Genomic DNA, 15,403 nt, shown 5'->3' on the forward strand with positions numbered 1-15,403 from the left:
ACAGCAGCTGCTACACGCTGAACCACAAGGGCAGGTTTAACCGCACAATCTCTCCGCTCAGCTGGGGGGTTCCTGCCAAGATTCCCCCAACGGCACGGCTTCAACCCCGACCAGAAACTACAGGTGATAACAGAGCAACAGCCCCACAGGCACCAACATGGTGGTAAAAAAAACAAAAACAAACTGACAACACTGTTTTAATTCAATCGTGCACGCATCAGCATATTTTTTGGCTGCTTTGTTTAACGGAGGGAGATCAGTAATCTCTGTTTCAACCAGTATCTCGACTGGAAGCCTGGAACTTCCAGACAAGAAAAATCTAAAATGTAAAACACTCCTCTCTTTGCCCTTTAGGGGGGAGAAGGAACAGCAGGTTTTTTTTATTATTATTATTTTTTTTATGAAATGCAAACTTAACATATCTGTAAAAAGCGACTGTCATCAGAATATGTTATTTAGGTTTAATTATGGGGTGTTTAAACCGATAATAATAATATATCTATCCATGTTGCATGCACCTGGATAGTGCTCCAGTCATTTAACTGTGAACTCTATGGTGCTCGGATGTAAGAGGACGTCACTGTTCCCGAGAAGTCGATGGAGGTTTAGAGGGAAGAGTCCCACTCTGCTGACTTTTCAAACAGAGCTCCTTCTTTGGAAGCAGCTGCTCAGCAGGGATTTGTTTTTATTATCTAGTGGTTTTTGATTAATTACACCCTTGAAAACTTAAATCCAGGACTGACGTTTCTTTTTCCATTTTTATTTCCAGACAAACCCGCCGCGCATCTTCTGCCCAGTAAATCACCAGAGGACAAAACATTTTCAGATTCCCAACAAGTATTTTTTTTCTCTCTCTCTTCCACAGAATTTTCTGTTTTTTTGTTGGAACTGTTAAAATACACGTTTCATCCAAGTATAACTGGAGCTGTAAAGAGCTTTGCGACTTCTTCTTCACCACCTTTGAACCAAACCAAAACATGAACCAGTCATTTCATGAGTTTTGCAGCAAAAAAGTCCAAAACCTGTTTAAGAGTCGAGTGAAAAAATAAAAAGCACAAAATGTGATGATTGTAGAAAAGCGGGAGGTTTATTGGAAGGAGGAACACGATGAAAAATGAGATGGCATTGTTTGTTCCCGTCTTCATCTACGTGGAAATGAAATGTGCTGACAGATAAGATGAGTCACCCCGTCCCCCGTCAAACCCGTCCACCCCCCACCCCACCCCATCCCTCCCTTTCCCCAAATAAGAGCTGGACTCATGAAGTCCCCTCTACTGTCTGACCCTCCCACCCGCGCTGCAAGCGTTCGCCTCGGTGGGAATGGAGCAGCTCAGGACTCAGGATTCAACCAGCTGCAAGAAAAAGGAGGGGGGAAGAAAAAAAAAATGAAGGGTGAATTACAGGGAACTTTCAACAAGTCGTGACTAATAACACTTTCCTGGTGATTTAAAAAGCTGCAGCTGTCGAATGTGACGGAGGAAAAGCGGCCGGCGTTCACTTTAAAGTGCACGGTCAAAAGTTGATTTAAGTTTAAGGCGAAAGAAGCAAACGGCAAATGTACATTCACAGTTTTCAAAAAATAAAAAGAGGAAATCACAGGATATTAAAATAAATGTGGCATGAAATTGTCTCGCTGTGATGAGATCGTGGGCCTGACGAACATCTGCCACAGTTTTCCCATCACAACAGCCCAGAGAGGAAGAAAACACATCAGCATTCAGAGGGAGAGAAAGTGGCTAACGCAGCCTGCATGCAAGAGGTTTCCACTGAATACAAAACACCAGGAGACTACGGAGCAGAGGAGGAACAGAGGAGTCAAGGACAAAACCACCGAGGCCACAGGTTTAAGAAGGAAAACTCTCTAACGGGAGCCAACCAACGAAACGCTTCTTTGGAAACGGTGTGCAGACGTCTTTGTCATCAAGTTTCTGACATTGCGCCCTTGAAAACATGCTGGGATTTGAAGACGCTACCGAGAAACCAATCATTAAAAAAAAACAAAAAAAAAACAGTTAAGACATGTTTGGAAGCGGCTGAAATAAACTATGGCCCTGCACCAAGTTTCTTACAAAATCTCTTTAAACAGGACCAAGTGGCTTCTGAATGCTGACGAGGACATTTTAAAGTTCACATTAGATAAAAGTGAACGGAGGATAAAAGCATGTAGTCATCAGGTACACTAGTGAGTGTATTCTAATACAGCCCTGCGTTAAATCACATCTTCAGATGATTAAAATTAAGAGTTTAAAACACCAGAGAGCTGTTGATTCAACCGTGTTTTCATTGTGGAGGCTGTGGAGCGTTGTGCTATTGAATTGTGTTGCATTGTAAAAACAATAATGGATTTAGGAGCAGTGTTATTTTAGAATCAAGTTGTCTTCACTAGTGTACCTAATGAACTGGCAATTGAGGGTGAAGGTTATTTAGACTTACTGTGACGTTTCTGGCCACTTGGGGGCAGCAGCTTCCATTTTTCTTTTTAAATTTTCACTCATTCGTTTCATTCAGAGGCTGCTTTGTTGAGAATCTCACTCTGTTTTAGCTCCGTTTTCAGTCTCTACCAACTCTTTAAGGTCACGTCTGTCCCTTCAGACGCTTCATGTCAACTCTTTTGAAAGCAGTAAACAGATATGTGATTTAACCCAGACAATTAATAAGCTGAATCTCCCGTTACGGATACGTAGAGCGAAGCCGAGTGGCAGATTTTGGTGATAATGGAGGTAAAAAGTCACCCTTCTGTCTTCTTCACATTGTCATCTCTAGACTTTATCCTTTCACACGGAGGAACCAAAAACAGACATTACACCAAAGACCTCACCGGGAAGGGATGTCCCAACGCCTCATTACAAACTCTGGATTTCAACACGAAATACCCAAAATGATGTTTTGCTTTCTTTGCATAAGAATGTGGTCCTGGGTGACCACACTAACAGGACTTTCTGGCAGCTTCGGGGCAGCAGAAATTAATCTAAGACCAACTTTGTTTTAGCTCGGCTGTCGGTCTCTACCGACTCTATAAAAAGCACGCCGCTGTTGAGTTGCACGCAGTCCAAGAGTGAGGTGAGATGGTGCCACAGATGTGGGTGATAATGTTAACTGTGAACAACACACTTCCCTTCTTTGGTCTTAAAGACATCTTAGAGCATAACCTTCCTCTTTTCACTTACGGTTTGAGGAACCAAAAATACTTGCGCGCCGCAGACTTCACTAGGGAGGAACTTGCCTCACATTCATCAGTCACAGAATTACACGAGCTAATTCCTTTGAGCAATCCTAATTCTCAGAAAACTTTGACGATACTCCACAGACGAGGTCACACACATCACTGGACGAAAAAATGACTTTGTAGAACCGGTAACTGGTGCTGAGGTCACAGGGTTAAAAACGCATTTTGATTTAACTGTTTAAAATAACGTCTGTTTAATGCGTCTCAGAGGCTGATCTGAGATCGACAGAGAGGAAAGAAAAAGGAAGAAAACAGATTAGAAATTTCGACATCAAAATTGCATATTCAAAACTAAACAAGGGGAAGTACGTTTGTAAATTTAGACGCCGCGTTCAATTTAGATCTGATAAGTGTCTGAGTCCTGTCTGCCGCAGTTAAACCAACTGAAGTTGCACAACAGCAGCAGCAGCAGTCATCGGACTAATCAGGCTGAACAGTAAAAACAAAAACAAAAAGATTCTCAGAAAAGTTGTACTCTGCACTTTATCCATTCTAGGTGATCACACTGAGAAACTATTCATGTTTGAAAGTTCAGATTAAATAAGGATGAACAATGCCAAGAGCCTTCCCTGTGTGCCCTCTGAACACCGACGCTCCCAAATTCAATCAGATGAAAAGTCGACTTGTGCCAAAACTATAGTCTCAGAAAATCAGGCAGCGCAACACCAGCCAACAACAACCAATCGGCCTGTGAGGAGCTTTAATTCTGTTATTCCCAAGTGGATTTATTGACACCGACTGACACAGAGACCTGGACATTCCTGGCAAATATAAATATTAATATGTATTTGTCGTGCGTGTGTGTTCAGACTCGTCCGGTTATGACTCAGAAGAAGTACGACGTGTTGACGCAAACTGCAGCAAATGGGCACTGGGGGCTTTAAAGCAGCTTAATTGCCTACTTGAGATGTGCGTCACTGCAGCGGGGGACAGCGGCGGGGGCCCGTTTCCAAAACTCCGGCAAACACCTGAGACTTTCACTTCAAACTGTGCCTCGTGCAACTCGTGTTTTATGTCATCCCGTGAAACACAAGAACTTTGCTTCTTTCAGGGCAACAAATGAAAAATCGACAGGCTTCCAAAGTATTTTAGATTTAGAGAAAGAAAGAGGCGGAAATACAGGTGGAGAGGAACAAACAGGAGATGTACGGTAGCAGCGAGGGATTAAAAAGACTGACAAAGGGTGGGAAAAAAGAGAAAAGCAAACGATTAAACAAGAGCAAATGTGTCCAGCGAAGGCAAACAATTATGCAACCTATGTCAAAATCCCTTAACACCTTCCGATGACAAGCGTCTCCTGCTAAATGTCAAACCCTTTAATCCTTCATACGTTCTTCTCTTTCACACTTGGTTCTGTGATGAGGAGAAACAAAAGGTAAAATTTGAAATCCCCTCTGATGCTACGACAGTGATCCCACTTTTGAGTCTCCGTCTTCCATAACGTTACATTTTGTTGCCGCTCTGACACTCTGATCAACTCTTGTGTAATCTCCACCAGTGAAGGGGGGGGAAAAGAGAAGGAGGAGGGAAGTTTTAAATGAAGAACACTTGGTCTTTACAGGCGGCGGCGCGGGCGGGGGTTCCCGTGGCGGCGGAGAACGCCGCTACGATGGAGGCGAAGACCACGTTGGGGTTCTTGGCGGCGTCGACGGCCGTGTGCAGGCCCCTGGCGCTGTAGTACTGCACCAGAGGGACGGTCTGCCGGTGGTAGGCGTCCAGACGGGAGCGCAGCGTCGTCTCGTTGTCGTCGCTGCGGCGGATCAGAGGCTCACCTGTCAGCTGGGAGCAGACGAAAACAAGCATGTCACGGACGCAAGCACAGCATACATTAAAAACGGACACATTGTTGCAAGGTTGACGTGCATGGAGTCATAACTAACAAAAGACAACAACACAAAAGTGGCAAATGCTAAAAGCATCTACAAAATTTCTATTGGTGTCTAAAACTCAGGTCAAGACTCTGTGGTTTCTGCACAACGATCTCATCTCTGGATGAACAAGTGACACTTAATCCCTCCTACTTTCCTCCTCTTATCCACGTAGCTGTTCGGAAATCACTCGTTCCGTTTGTCAACAAAGCAAAAGCTTCTGGAAATGGCAGCCTCCGCTTTCTACGCCAGGGGGGGATTGTGTGTCGCTGTGAGCGGAGCTTTGTTTGCAGATGAGCCACTTGGATCCAGAGAGTGAAGGGCACTAAGCTGGAATGTACTGATCTGATCTGATCTGTCGGGACGGCATCGGCGCCAAAACGGACCTCGTTTCAAACAGCATTTCATCGTCCATATGATCAGCAGCCTCGTTTGTGTGGACACTAGAACGCCACTGATAATCACAATAAAAATGTAACCACCTCAATCACTTTCAGATTTACTGAGGTGTTGTAAAACTAGTTAAACATTAGCTCTCAATAACCACATAAACAATCAGCACGTTTACGTGCACATGAAAAAAAATGAATTATTGCCTCAATCCGACTCTACCTGGACAATTTAAGCGCTTGTAAACACGTTCCTCCGACTTATAACGGAGTTCTCCTTATACGACTAAAACCTTATCTGCACGGGATTGGTTTCACCTGAGGACGTCCTGTGATTCACATATTTCCCCCTACATCCGTGTTTCATGTGACGCATCCACACGGAATAAACAAACTCAGTTTTACTCTAATTTATGTTCCGTTGTTGTGGCTCTGCTACTTTCCGCCTCAATCCACTGAGTGTCAGAGACAGCTTTAATTCATTAACAAATTATAATGGATGATAAAAAATATGTTTTTGATACTGTTTATCACGGGGAAGAAACGAACTGTCAGCACTTAAATCAGACCAGTCTTTGCTGATGAACGCACTAATGGTTTCATCCGTCTAAACAGGTGAATAGTTCAGCAACACCTCCACTTTGAATCTGTTCAAATTTGGAATTCATGCACATCCTTCATAATTCTTAAAAACCGCAAATCAAACAAGTTGTAAAAAAGTAAAAACTCTCCCCTAAATGATGTCGATTCACACTGGATTAGTTTTATCAGAGGACCTCTGTGTTAAAGGGAATTATTCGGTAGTTTGTGGTGTCATTTTTACTTTACAAATCACGGACATGGATGAAATTACTGGAGGTCCTCCAGTAAAACTAATCCTGTGCGAACAGGGTTTAAGACACCCAGATAATGCAACTGTTAATCAATTTTCACTGGCATGTATACACCTTAATCAGTGTTAAACTAGACAATGTGTGTGCACATGCTCCACAACCGCTGCAACAACAAAAACATCCAAGAACGTCGGTGCCGGGAGAAGAAGGTAAACAGAGCTGCACCTTTAGTAGCGTTCACATTAAAAAGCAGAACCATTATTCACCTTCCTGTCGTTTGAAATGCAAGTTTAAAGGTGTTTATTATATGACGCAATAGGTCAACTGGAAAGGGGGCCGTATTAACCTGCTGAAAGGACACATATCGCCACCTAGTGTTGGAGGAGGACGACGTCAGACTTCTCCGTTGCATGTAAACTGGGACAAGGATTCAGACCGTCAAATTATGAGCATAGCTCCATTTAGCTGCGCATGTAAACGCACTGACTGGTTGGAATGAATCCACTCTCTCTGAGCATGTTTGCTCTGCGTGGGGTTAACAACAGGGGTCGAGTTTCCAGCGTTGATGGGATTTTCTTTTCTAATACAGAGCGGCGGTAGGTAACGCGAGCTTGATGACGAGCAAAGTGCTTTAAATGTGAACACAGCTTTAGAAACATCTACAACAACTCGGCTGTGTGAGGTTTTCAAATGTAATCTTTTATCCTGAAACATGTCCATGAGTCTAATCCCGGTTAAGCGTCATTAATGCTTCTGAACAAGGTTCAGGTTAAGTGGCTTGAAACACTTCCTGAGTGGGTTGACAGTGAAACTACTTACGTCATCCTTCATGGGCTCTTTGGGGGGGTTGAACTCCTCGTGGTAGGAGCGGCCACTCGGCTGATGAATTAGTCTGGGGAAACAGAGGGAAGACGTTGAGAGGAAGAGGAGGACAGGAACGCAATCAGAGGGAGGAGGAGGAGGACGGATGAGGGTTCGACAGCCACGGTGACTCACTAACTACTTAACTGTCCTCCCACATGATGCCCTTGTCCTACTTGGGTTTGAAAAGCTAGCAGCTGGCCTCCTCCTCACAAAGGAGCCCCGCTGACAGAAAAACGACTCTGTAAACTAACTGCGCCTTCTATTCAGTCCTGGTTTCCAACGGTGGCCTGCAGGTAAGGTTGAAGCGGTTGTAGCGAAGAGGAAATTCACCTTCTAAAGCTGCCACACGTGTTCTAAAAAGTCTCTAAAAAGTCGTAAAAGTCTCTGAAAACATGTCGACCTCTGGGTCAGCTCCAGAGCACAACCAAAACCAACAAGTTTCTCACTTGTCCGAATGGCTACAGCTTAAATAAACCAGTATCAGGTCAGAGCAGAAAACAGCACAATATTCTCTCTAGGAATTCACAGACATTTTTTGCGACGAGACTGAAGCAACTTTGGCACGGTTTGTGGTTGAATATGACTGTTGAAATGATATTTGCACATCATTGGTCGGTAAGTGCCAACTTCTGAGATTGAGTGTTACGATTGCTTTGTACGTGTGAAGAAATCGACAATGAAGTCGAAACACTTGCTGAAATTCCCACTGCCCCGAGGACGAATCGAATTCTTCCCGGATTTTTTCAAGCGCCCCTAAAGGCAGCACTGCCAACTCCTCCCTGGACCTACGGTAAAGCGTCTTTAAAACACATGATTACGTCAGTGGAGGAAGCGCCTGCGGTTGAGTGTATGGAAACAGTGACGAAGAGAAGCAGAGAGAAGTCAGCGGTAAAGAGAGTTAAATGGAAGAACAAGCCTATTGTTCAAACGTATGCTCTACATTCTAAGGAAATCTCAACGTTTGATACTCTACTTGAACGACCATTTCAATGTTTTTTTTTATTTTGTTAAAGTTCATCAGTGCAATAAACAATTTGTAAAATAAATAAAAAAATAAAAGAATCACGATGATTCACATTTTTCCCAGGATCGTGTAGCCCTACATACAAGAGACATGAACTTCTGGGGATGTCCCAGTCAAGTTTCTTTTCACGCTCATCTGATCTTAAAGTTCCTCCTCTGTCGAGTCTTCACATCGTCTCTGAAATCACCTAGATGCGAATAAATCTGTCAAAGATAATGTAGTGTGGAGAGGGGGAGCTCCTACTTTGTCTTCTCTCCTCATGGAAATGTTCTGGTCATCCAACGCTGCCATAAACTCCCTTTTCTCTACTTTTAAACTCAGTGTTTTTTTGTTGTTGTTGTGTGGATGCAGTCTTTGGCTGAGTGGACTCCGTGGATGGTTGGTAGTACTGAATAACTGAATGATGATCATATTCTAACACCTCTAAATCCACAGAGCAAACATGTTAAGTCACATTATTTTGATTCTTCTTCAATGTTTGCCAGTTTTTACGCCATCCAACAGCCTCCAAAACGAAAGAAAGTATGTGAAAACAAACTGCAGAAATATGCTGCAAAATAAACATTTACATTAGCACCATAACCATTTATGCTGCTAAACCAAACATAGTTACACATCAGCAGATACGGAGCGTGGTGTGTCCAACTGACAAAATGGTGTACCTTGAACACACCGCAAAGACTACAGCCATCGGCCAGCTGGCACATGCAGTCTGTGCATTTATTAAATGAAATGGCTCTTCACACCAGCAGGTAACAGTGAACCGTTTTGAGCTGGGAGGCCAGGAAGCTGTGAAGAGGTAAAAAAAAAAAAAAAAAAAAAAATGTTGCACAGAGCTGGTTTCTCCTGAATCATTGTGATGAGTTTCTCTAGAGTAAACTCATATTAGGATGATCATGATGTTGAGAAAAGATTTGTGCAGATGAAATAAGCTTGAAAGACGTGTCGAAACACACTGAATCAACTCATTCAATGCGCCCGTTGTTTTTGGTCTTTTTTTTTTTGTGGTCAGGTTGCGCAGTTTGTTTTTAGTGCTTTTCACTGGAAATGACACAACAGACTGATAAGAATAGAAAACTGGTAAACAAAAGCACCGAGGTCAAATTCTGCAGAGCTGAAGGGAGTCAAGTGATAAGTCTGTCTCATACAAATGCATCTGTCCCTTTGGAGATTCACTAAAAAGCATCATTTAGCAGTTTAAACTATAACCAGGCACTGAGCTGCTTTGGAATCAAGTACATTTCATCAGGAATGATTTTTTTTGGGGGGGGGGATTCGTTCTGTGACCTTCCCAGAGCAGGACGCTCAAACCCCTCCAGGCCACCTCCTCTGTTAATCGCATGCGTTCACGCTCCACTTCTCTCCAACATTATCCCGCTGTTCACATGAATCTTTCTACCTGCCCACGTGGGTTTAAAACGGAGACAGAATGAGGAGCTTCTCAGCTCAGTCAAAGGAAATTCACCAGCGTTGTGTTTTACTGGCCACCTGCCTGGGAAATGAAACTGATTCAAACCCGTCTCTGCTCTGGAGCAATTAATAGTCTCTCTCCTACCTGCCACAGATCCTGCGGACCAGCAGAGAGTCGTCGACCGCAAACTCGATCACAGAGTCCAGCTTCTCGTGTCTCTTGTCCAACAAGTCGTCCAACTGCAAGAGACGAACCCAGAGGAGGTCAAACATCAGTAAGAATAACTTACTCTACTGAGCAATACAAAACTCATTCTGACAAGATGGTTGTTGGAAAAAGGACATATTTAAGTTTATTTTGAGTGTTTAGATAATGAAACTAAATATCTGTTATTTGCATGTTTTTGCTCCATTTAAACCATTGTGACCCATTATTTGAAAAATGTGGTCGTCATTAAAGAAAGTACAATTGTCAGTGAGGATTTAGAAAAATATTTAACAAGTTAAGAATAGTAAGTTATGTGCAGTCGGCCTAAATAAAAACCCCACACAAATTTGAGTGACTTTAAACTTACTGCAGTAAAATTAAGAGTTCAATGAGAATAATAAGATGGAGCCAAGGACACAGATTTAATAATACACACCAAAGTGCACAACAAGTTGTAACTGCTGGATTGTTGATTTCTCTTTATTTATTCACATCAAAGTTCGTTTCACACGCTAAATTAAATCAATTAAATGAATGAATCCTAACCATTTCTGCTTGTTTGACCGTTCGAGGGAATCCGTCCAACAAGAATCCTTTCTTACAGGCTGATGTGTCCAAGTTCTTCTCGATGAGCTCCACCACCATCTCATCGCTGACCTGCAGGACAAATGAAAACCTCATTTCGCCTGTTTCTTCCTGCAGCAATACTGTGACCTTGACACACAAATAAAAAAAGACTTGGATGCACACGAGTATGAGAAGCTGCATATGGATAAAGACTCACAGTACAACACAGACACACAAATACAGAGCTGCAAGACTAACTACAGATTAGAAAGTATATAAAGGTGCAGAAAGGCAGAATGTTATTGTTGTGGCCTAATTCAGCCTCTGCAGAATATATCTCCATATAATTAGAGCCAAGCTCTCCCTTCATGACGTGTTAACAGTTGGTTGTGTTAAATAATATGGCATGATGCTGAGACACGTGTATAATAATATGTATTATTTCTAACACTGAGGATGTAACTAACAGAAATGTCATGTTTCCATTAGGACTATGCATAAATTTAAATATTTAAATCCTGATTAATCGAATTTGCAGCTGCACCAAACTGACGTCATTATAACAGAACACGCAGGTGTATTAAAAACAATGAGTGGCATTAAAGGCACTAATTCCCATAAAAATGTCCTCATTCTTTGCTTTTTCACCAGCATTTTTTTGCAGTAATTTAATTAATGACACCTGAGGGGAGAATTAGTGCCACAAACTATTAGTGTCCAATATTCAACCGACTGCATTTAAATGAGGATTTATCTACATTATCGCTGATTTCAGTTTTAAACTGGTAGTTTTAAGGAGAGCAATGTGTTGGATTTACAGCAAAATCCAACACATTGGATCTCGGCTAAAGTTGAAGGAACAAAGGAACCGTTTGCAGGATGTAAATATTATTTGAAGACAAACAAAACGAGAGGCGTCACTTGAGACGGAGCGAACAGCTGCGCGGTCCACTCGGCCTCAGAGGGGAAAGGGGGAAAGAACAGAGAAAGAAAAACACAGATGACGAGAAGCCGTGAGAGGGGAACGCTACCAGCTTGCCGGAGTCCATCGTCTGCTTCAGCCTCTTGCCGAGCTCGGAGCCCGAAGCCACCATGGCCCTCAGCATGTCTCCGGTGGCCAGGTGGCAAACGCAGTACTTCTCTGCTAGCCGAGGGGCCTGCAGGGAGGAGGGCAGATCGTTAACCTTCGAATCGTCACCGTCGACGAGGCCGCAGGCTTCAAACTTTAATGCTGTGCGCTGCTATCTGGTGTATTTTTTTTTTAATATATAAGAGACCAAAGAACGTGCAAGATAAAAGTGATAAAAGCTCCATTTATAACACAGCAAGTTTAAATTTATACATTTTCCTTACAGTGGAAAGTACCAACAGTAACAGTATTGTTAGGACATGTATGACGCTGTAATGTACAAACATTACCCCGCAAGAACATAAATACACACAGGACTATGTCCAACTCACCACATCCCGTCAGTAGCAAATATGCCTCCATCTCCTCTAACATGGGAACATAAATTAGTCAGAACTGTCAGACTGAAGAAGCTTTGCTATATTTTTTTATAAAGACACTGAATTGTTTCCGTGTCCCTTCATATATGCACATTTTATCTTTTAACATACACTGTCCCATACACTTAACCCAAGGTCCTATTCAAGTTTATACATTAAAATATTGTACAGAGTGAATCAAGTGCCAGGAGCGGCCATCTTGAGCAACATATCTGGAATTAACCCAACTAGAGGAGCGGCCAACACTTATTTTTGTCACTGAATGTTTTCTTGTCTAATCTCATTTGCCATCAGTAAGCATCTGTGACTCTGGTTTTTGCGGAGTCTGACACCGTGACCACGAGTCACACACTACATCAGTGTTTCTTTTTCTGCAGTTTCATCTTGTTACATTAAGTATTAGTCAGTCAGAGACATCACTCTGCTTGGCTGATCCTCTTAGAATAAAAACAGGGCAAAAATGAAAACACGAGTGACAAAACTAGGCTAAACAGCCACAGAGGCTTTTCCTCGTTTGACATCCTCATCTCAACATTCAAATACACAACAACATGACCTTCCTAACCTCCCAGCCAATAGCAGCTCTTCTCCTGTGAACGATGAATACTGTTCCCGGCTGCTAAGAAGAGTCATTTCCCTTCACGCAGGTGCAGAACGTGTGTGTACCTTGTGCACGTTCAAGTGCAACCGAGTGCATCCGCGTGCAACCGAAGAAGAGCATAAAAATATTTCTGCCTCTAAATTCTATTTAATGAATATAACCAGCTCATTGTTTCAGCTCTAATGAATTCAGCCCTCAAACCGAGTGGAAACAGAGCTCGGATTACAACATGAGACGAACCCACGAAACCAGAGACTGAACACATGGATGCGTTGAGACAGCACGCGTCTGGGCTCTTCAGCGCATGTGATCTCGAGTACAACACGGCAGACAGACCAGAGGACACACTGACGGAGGTCATTTTGACACAGCTTCCAACACTTCACCAACAACAAGCCTGCAACACACATCAGTCTGAATTATGTAACTCTGAAACTGCTTTCTTGCAAGAAGTTCTTAACTATGCACACACTGTCCTTTACACAATTCTTTACCTATGAAATGTCAATGTGTTTCAGGGATTTATACTCTAAAAAAAAATTAAATCTACGTTGGTGAAAGGACAAGGTAACGCCCCAAGATAAACGCATTCTCAGGAAACAACAAGTTGAGAATGTTTACCTGAATTACTGGTTTGACTAGAACAGATACTGGTTAAGGTCCACCTGAGCCCCTAGACGCTAAAAATATATTCTCACATTCTTACTGCTGTCACACTGCAGGCCGTGCCACTGTACTCACCGCTACAGGCCCTGTGTGAAAAAGCATCTGTCTCCTAAACCTAATAACTGGTTGGGCAAACCTTAGCAGCAACAACTGCAACCAAGTGTTGAGAAGTGACAAGTGACAGAGAAGAGATCCTCTAGGAAAGCAAAATACCTGAATGATAAAGTTAAATGCCGAAAGATGATGAATTAACCAAACTAAACAAAACACAGCTGACTGATTATTTGGCTGCAGACTTTTGAAGCGGTGCTGGAGAGGAAGACGCTGAACAAAGTGTTGACCCCTGACCACCCTCTCCACCATGCACCACACAGACGACAGAGCAGCTTCTCCTAAAGGCTCCAGAGACTCCACCGTCTCAGCGACTGCTACAGGAAATCTATCCTGCCACAAGACATCAGTCTGTACAACTTCTCATTTGTCTGTGTCAGAGGAGACTGGGCTGGTTGCACTGGTTATGATTTCATTCATTAAATTTCGCTGAAACATTTTATTTGTCTTAAATATTTTGAATGTACATTCCTTTACCGTTGCAGATTACATGTCATGATGAGAGCATGTACATCGCTGCTGCAACATTTCCCAGTTTGATTATCTATTTATTTACTATCAATCAATCTAAAAAATTGTTTTATTGATTAATGGTCAAATAATGTTGAGAAACCTAAAGATTTGCCTTTATTTGAATTTATAAAACACATTTTTAGCAGCTACAACTACTTTTGTTCTGTTCGGTAAATGATCTGAACAATTAATTAATACGTCAACAACACTGGGGACACACTACAGATGTCACGTATTGCATGCAGACTGAGTTTGCACAAGTTTCTGTCTTTTTCATGTAGCAATAAAATATATTATATTGGCTTCTGTGACTGGTTTATATCAATTTCTTATGTAATAGTTTAGTACAAATGATAAATAATGACCTTTAGAAGAAGTCCTGTAGTTAAACTTTAATTTGGAAACATATAATGTCGCTTGGTAAGTTTTAAAAAAAAAAAAAAAGGAACTATAACTGGTGGTGTAAAATTAAACAACCTATGTTGCAAACATGTTGCTTAGCTTGTCAGATACTGGCTTTAAACTGGTTTAAACTTAAACATAAAGAAGGAGGAGAATACTGAATGTGCAACTCAAGAAATGTCTAAAGACAGTTAGGACAAAGTTTAATCTAGAATTAGCACTAATAATAATAATAATAATAAAAAGGATAATAATAATAATAATAATAATAATAATAATAGCAGCAGTGGATACAGTATGTAAAACAATTCAAACTAAAAATAATAGCAATAAACGGGCCAAATAAACCTATTTTAACATTTGCATGTGTGGGTAGCCTCGTGTTATACAGATTTAACCTGCAAAATCATTTAATGAAATTAAATCAAGCAGGTGGCTCCTTTCCCCTTTTCCAGCCTGCACTCCCACCGGCCATGCTCTTTACTCCAGTGGCTCTCCAAGCTAACTGCTAGCAGCTAGCTCCGTTAGCTCGGCTCATTCACCTGAGTCCCCTTCCCGGCTCCGGGAGGTCCGAGCAGGATGGCTCGGATACCGCCCTGCACGTCGGCCATCGCCTCCTTCAGCTTTGGGTTGGGGGCCATGTCAAGAGCTACACAGCACCGTGACAGAAACTTTGCTGAAGTCTGTCAGTGTCGTCCTGGTGACACTTCCACCAAGTTGGACAGGAAAGGAAGCGCAACCTCTTCCTCTTCTTCTTGCTCCGCTGCGGAGTTTCCTGCACAACTTCTGTGCGCATTACCGCCATCACCTGGGCTGGAGTGTGCATCAAGAGTTTGGATTCTGCTACCTAACTCAGTTTTGTCTCAGGAACTTAACAACGTCATAGCGTGACAACCCTGTCAGTGTGCAGTTGTGGTGTTTTGCCTTCCTTAGCGACTGAACATGATTCCTCTCTAGATTTCGCATTTCTTGCAGCCAGTCATTCATTCACCTCTATATGTTGCAGAGCAGCAGGGGGCTGTTAGTGAGGGACTGGACTATAGATCAATTTACAGCCTACCCCAACAAGAAGCTGAGCGTGCAGTGTGGCAAGTGTCAGTGAAAGTAGCCTACTATTTTGCCCCAGCCACTCCAACGACAAAGCAAGCAGGACAAGCGCGCTCTCAAAAAATATAATATAATATAATTTAATTTCTTATCTTCACTCTGGTG

General features: G+C 42.4%; 1 protein-coding gene across 2 annotated transcripts; it reads right to left on the reverse strand.

Annotated features, from left to right (window-relative positions):
• Window positions 1-1,062: 1,062 nt before the first annotated feature.
• Window positions 1,063-14,935, reverse strand: ak2 (adenylate kinase 2). Of its 2 annotated transcripts, XM_047605901.1 has the most exons (7): window positions 14,734-14,933; window positions 11,421-11,546; window positions 10,369-10,479; window positions 9,760-9,854; window positions 7,136-7,208; window positions 4,786-5,005; window positions 1,063-1,352 (listed from the first exon to the last, which is right to left on the reverse strand). In XM_047605901.1, the coding sequence occupies exons 1-7, from the start codon at window positions 14,830-14,832 to the stop codon at window positions 1,345-1,347; spliced, it is 732 nt and encodes a 243-aa protein (XP_047461857.1). In that variant the 5' UTR covers window positions 14,833-14,933; the 3' UTR covers window positions 1,063-1,344. The 2 variants fall into 2 exon arrangements, with proteins under 2 accessions (XP_047461857.1, XP_047461856.1); XM_047605900.1 differs by lacking the exon at window positions 1,063-1,352 and having other exon boundaries at window positions 4,303-5,005; window positions 14,734-14,935.
• Between the last annotated feature and the right edge of the window lie 468 nt (window positions 14,936-15,403).

This window comes from Mugil cephalus, chromosome 14 (genome assembly GCF_022458985.1).
Source record: "Mugil cephalus isolate CIBA_MC_2020 chromosome 14, CIBA_Mcephalus_1.1, whole genome shotgun sequence".
Taxonomy (NCBI): Eukaryota; Metazoa; Chordata; class Actinopteri; order Mugiliformes; family Mugilidae; genus Mugil; species Mugil cephalus.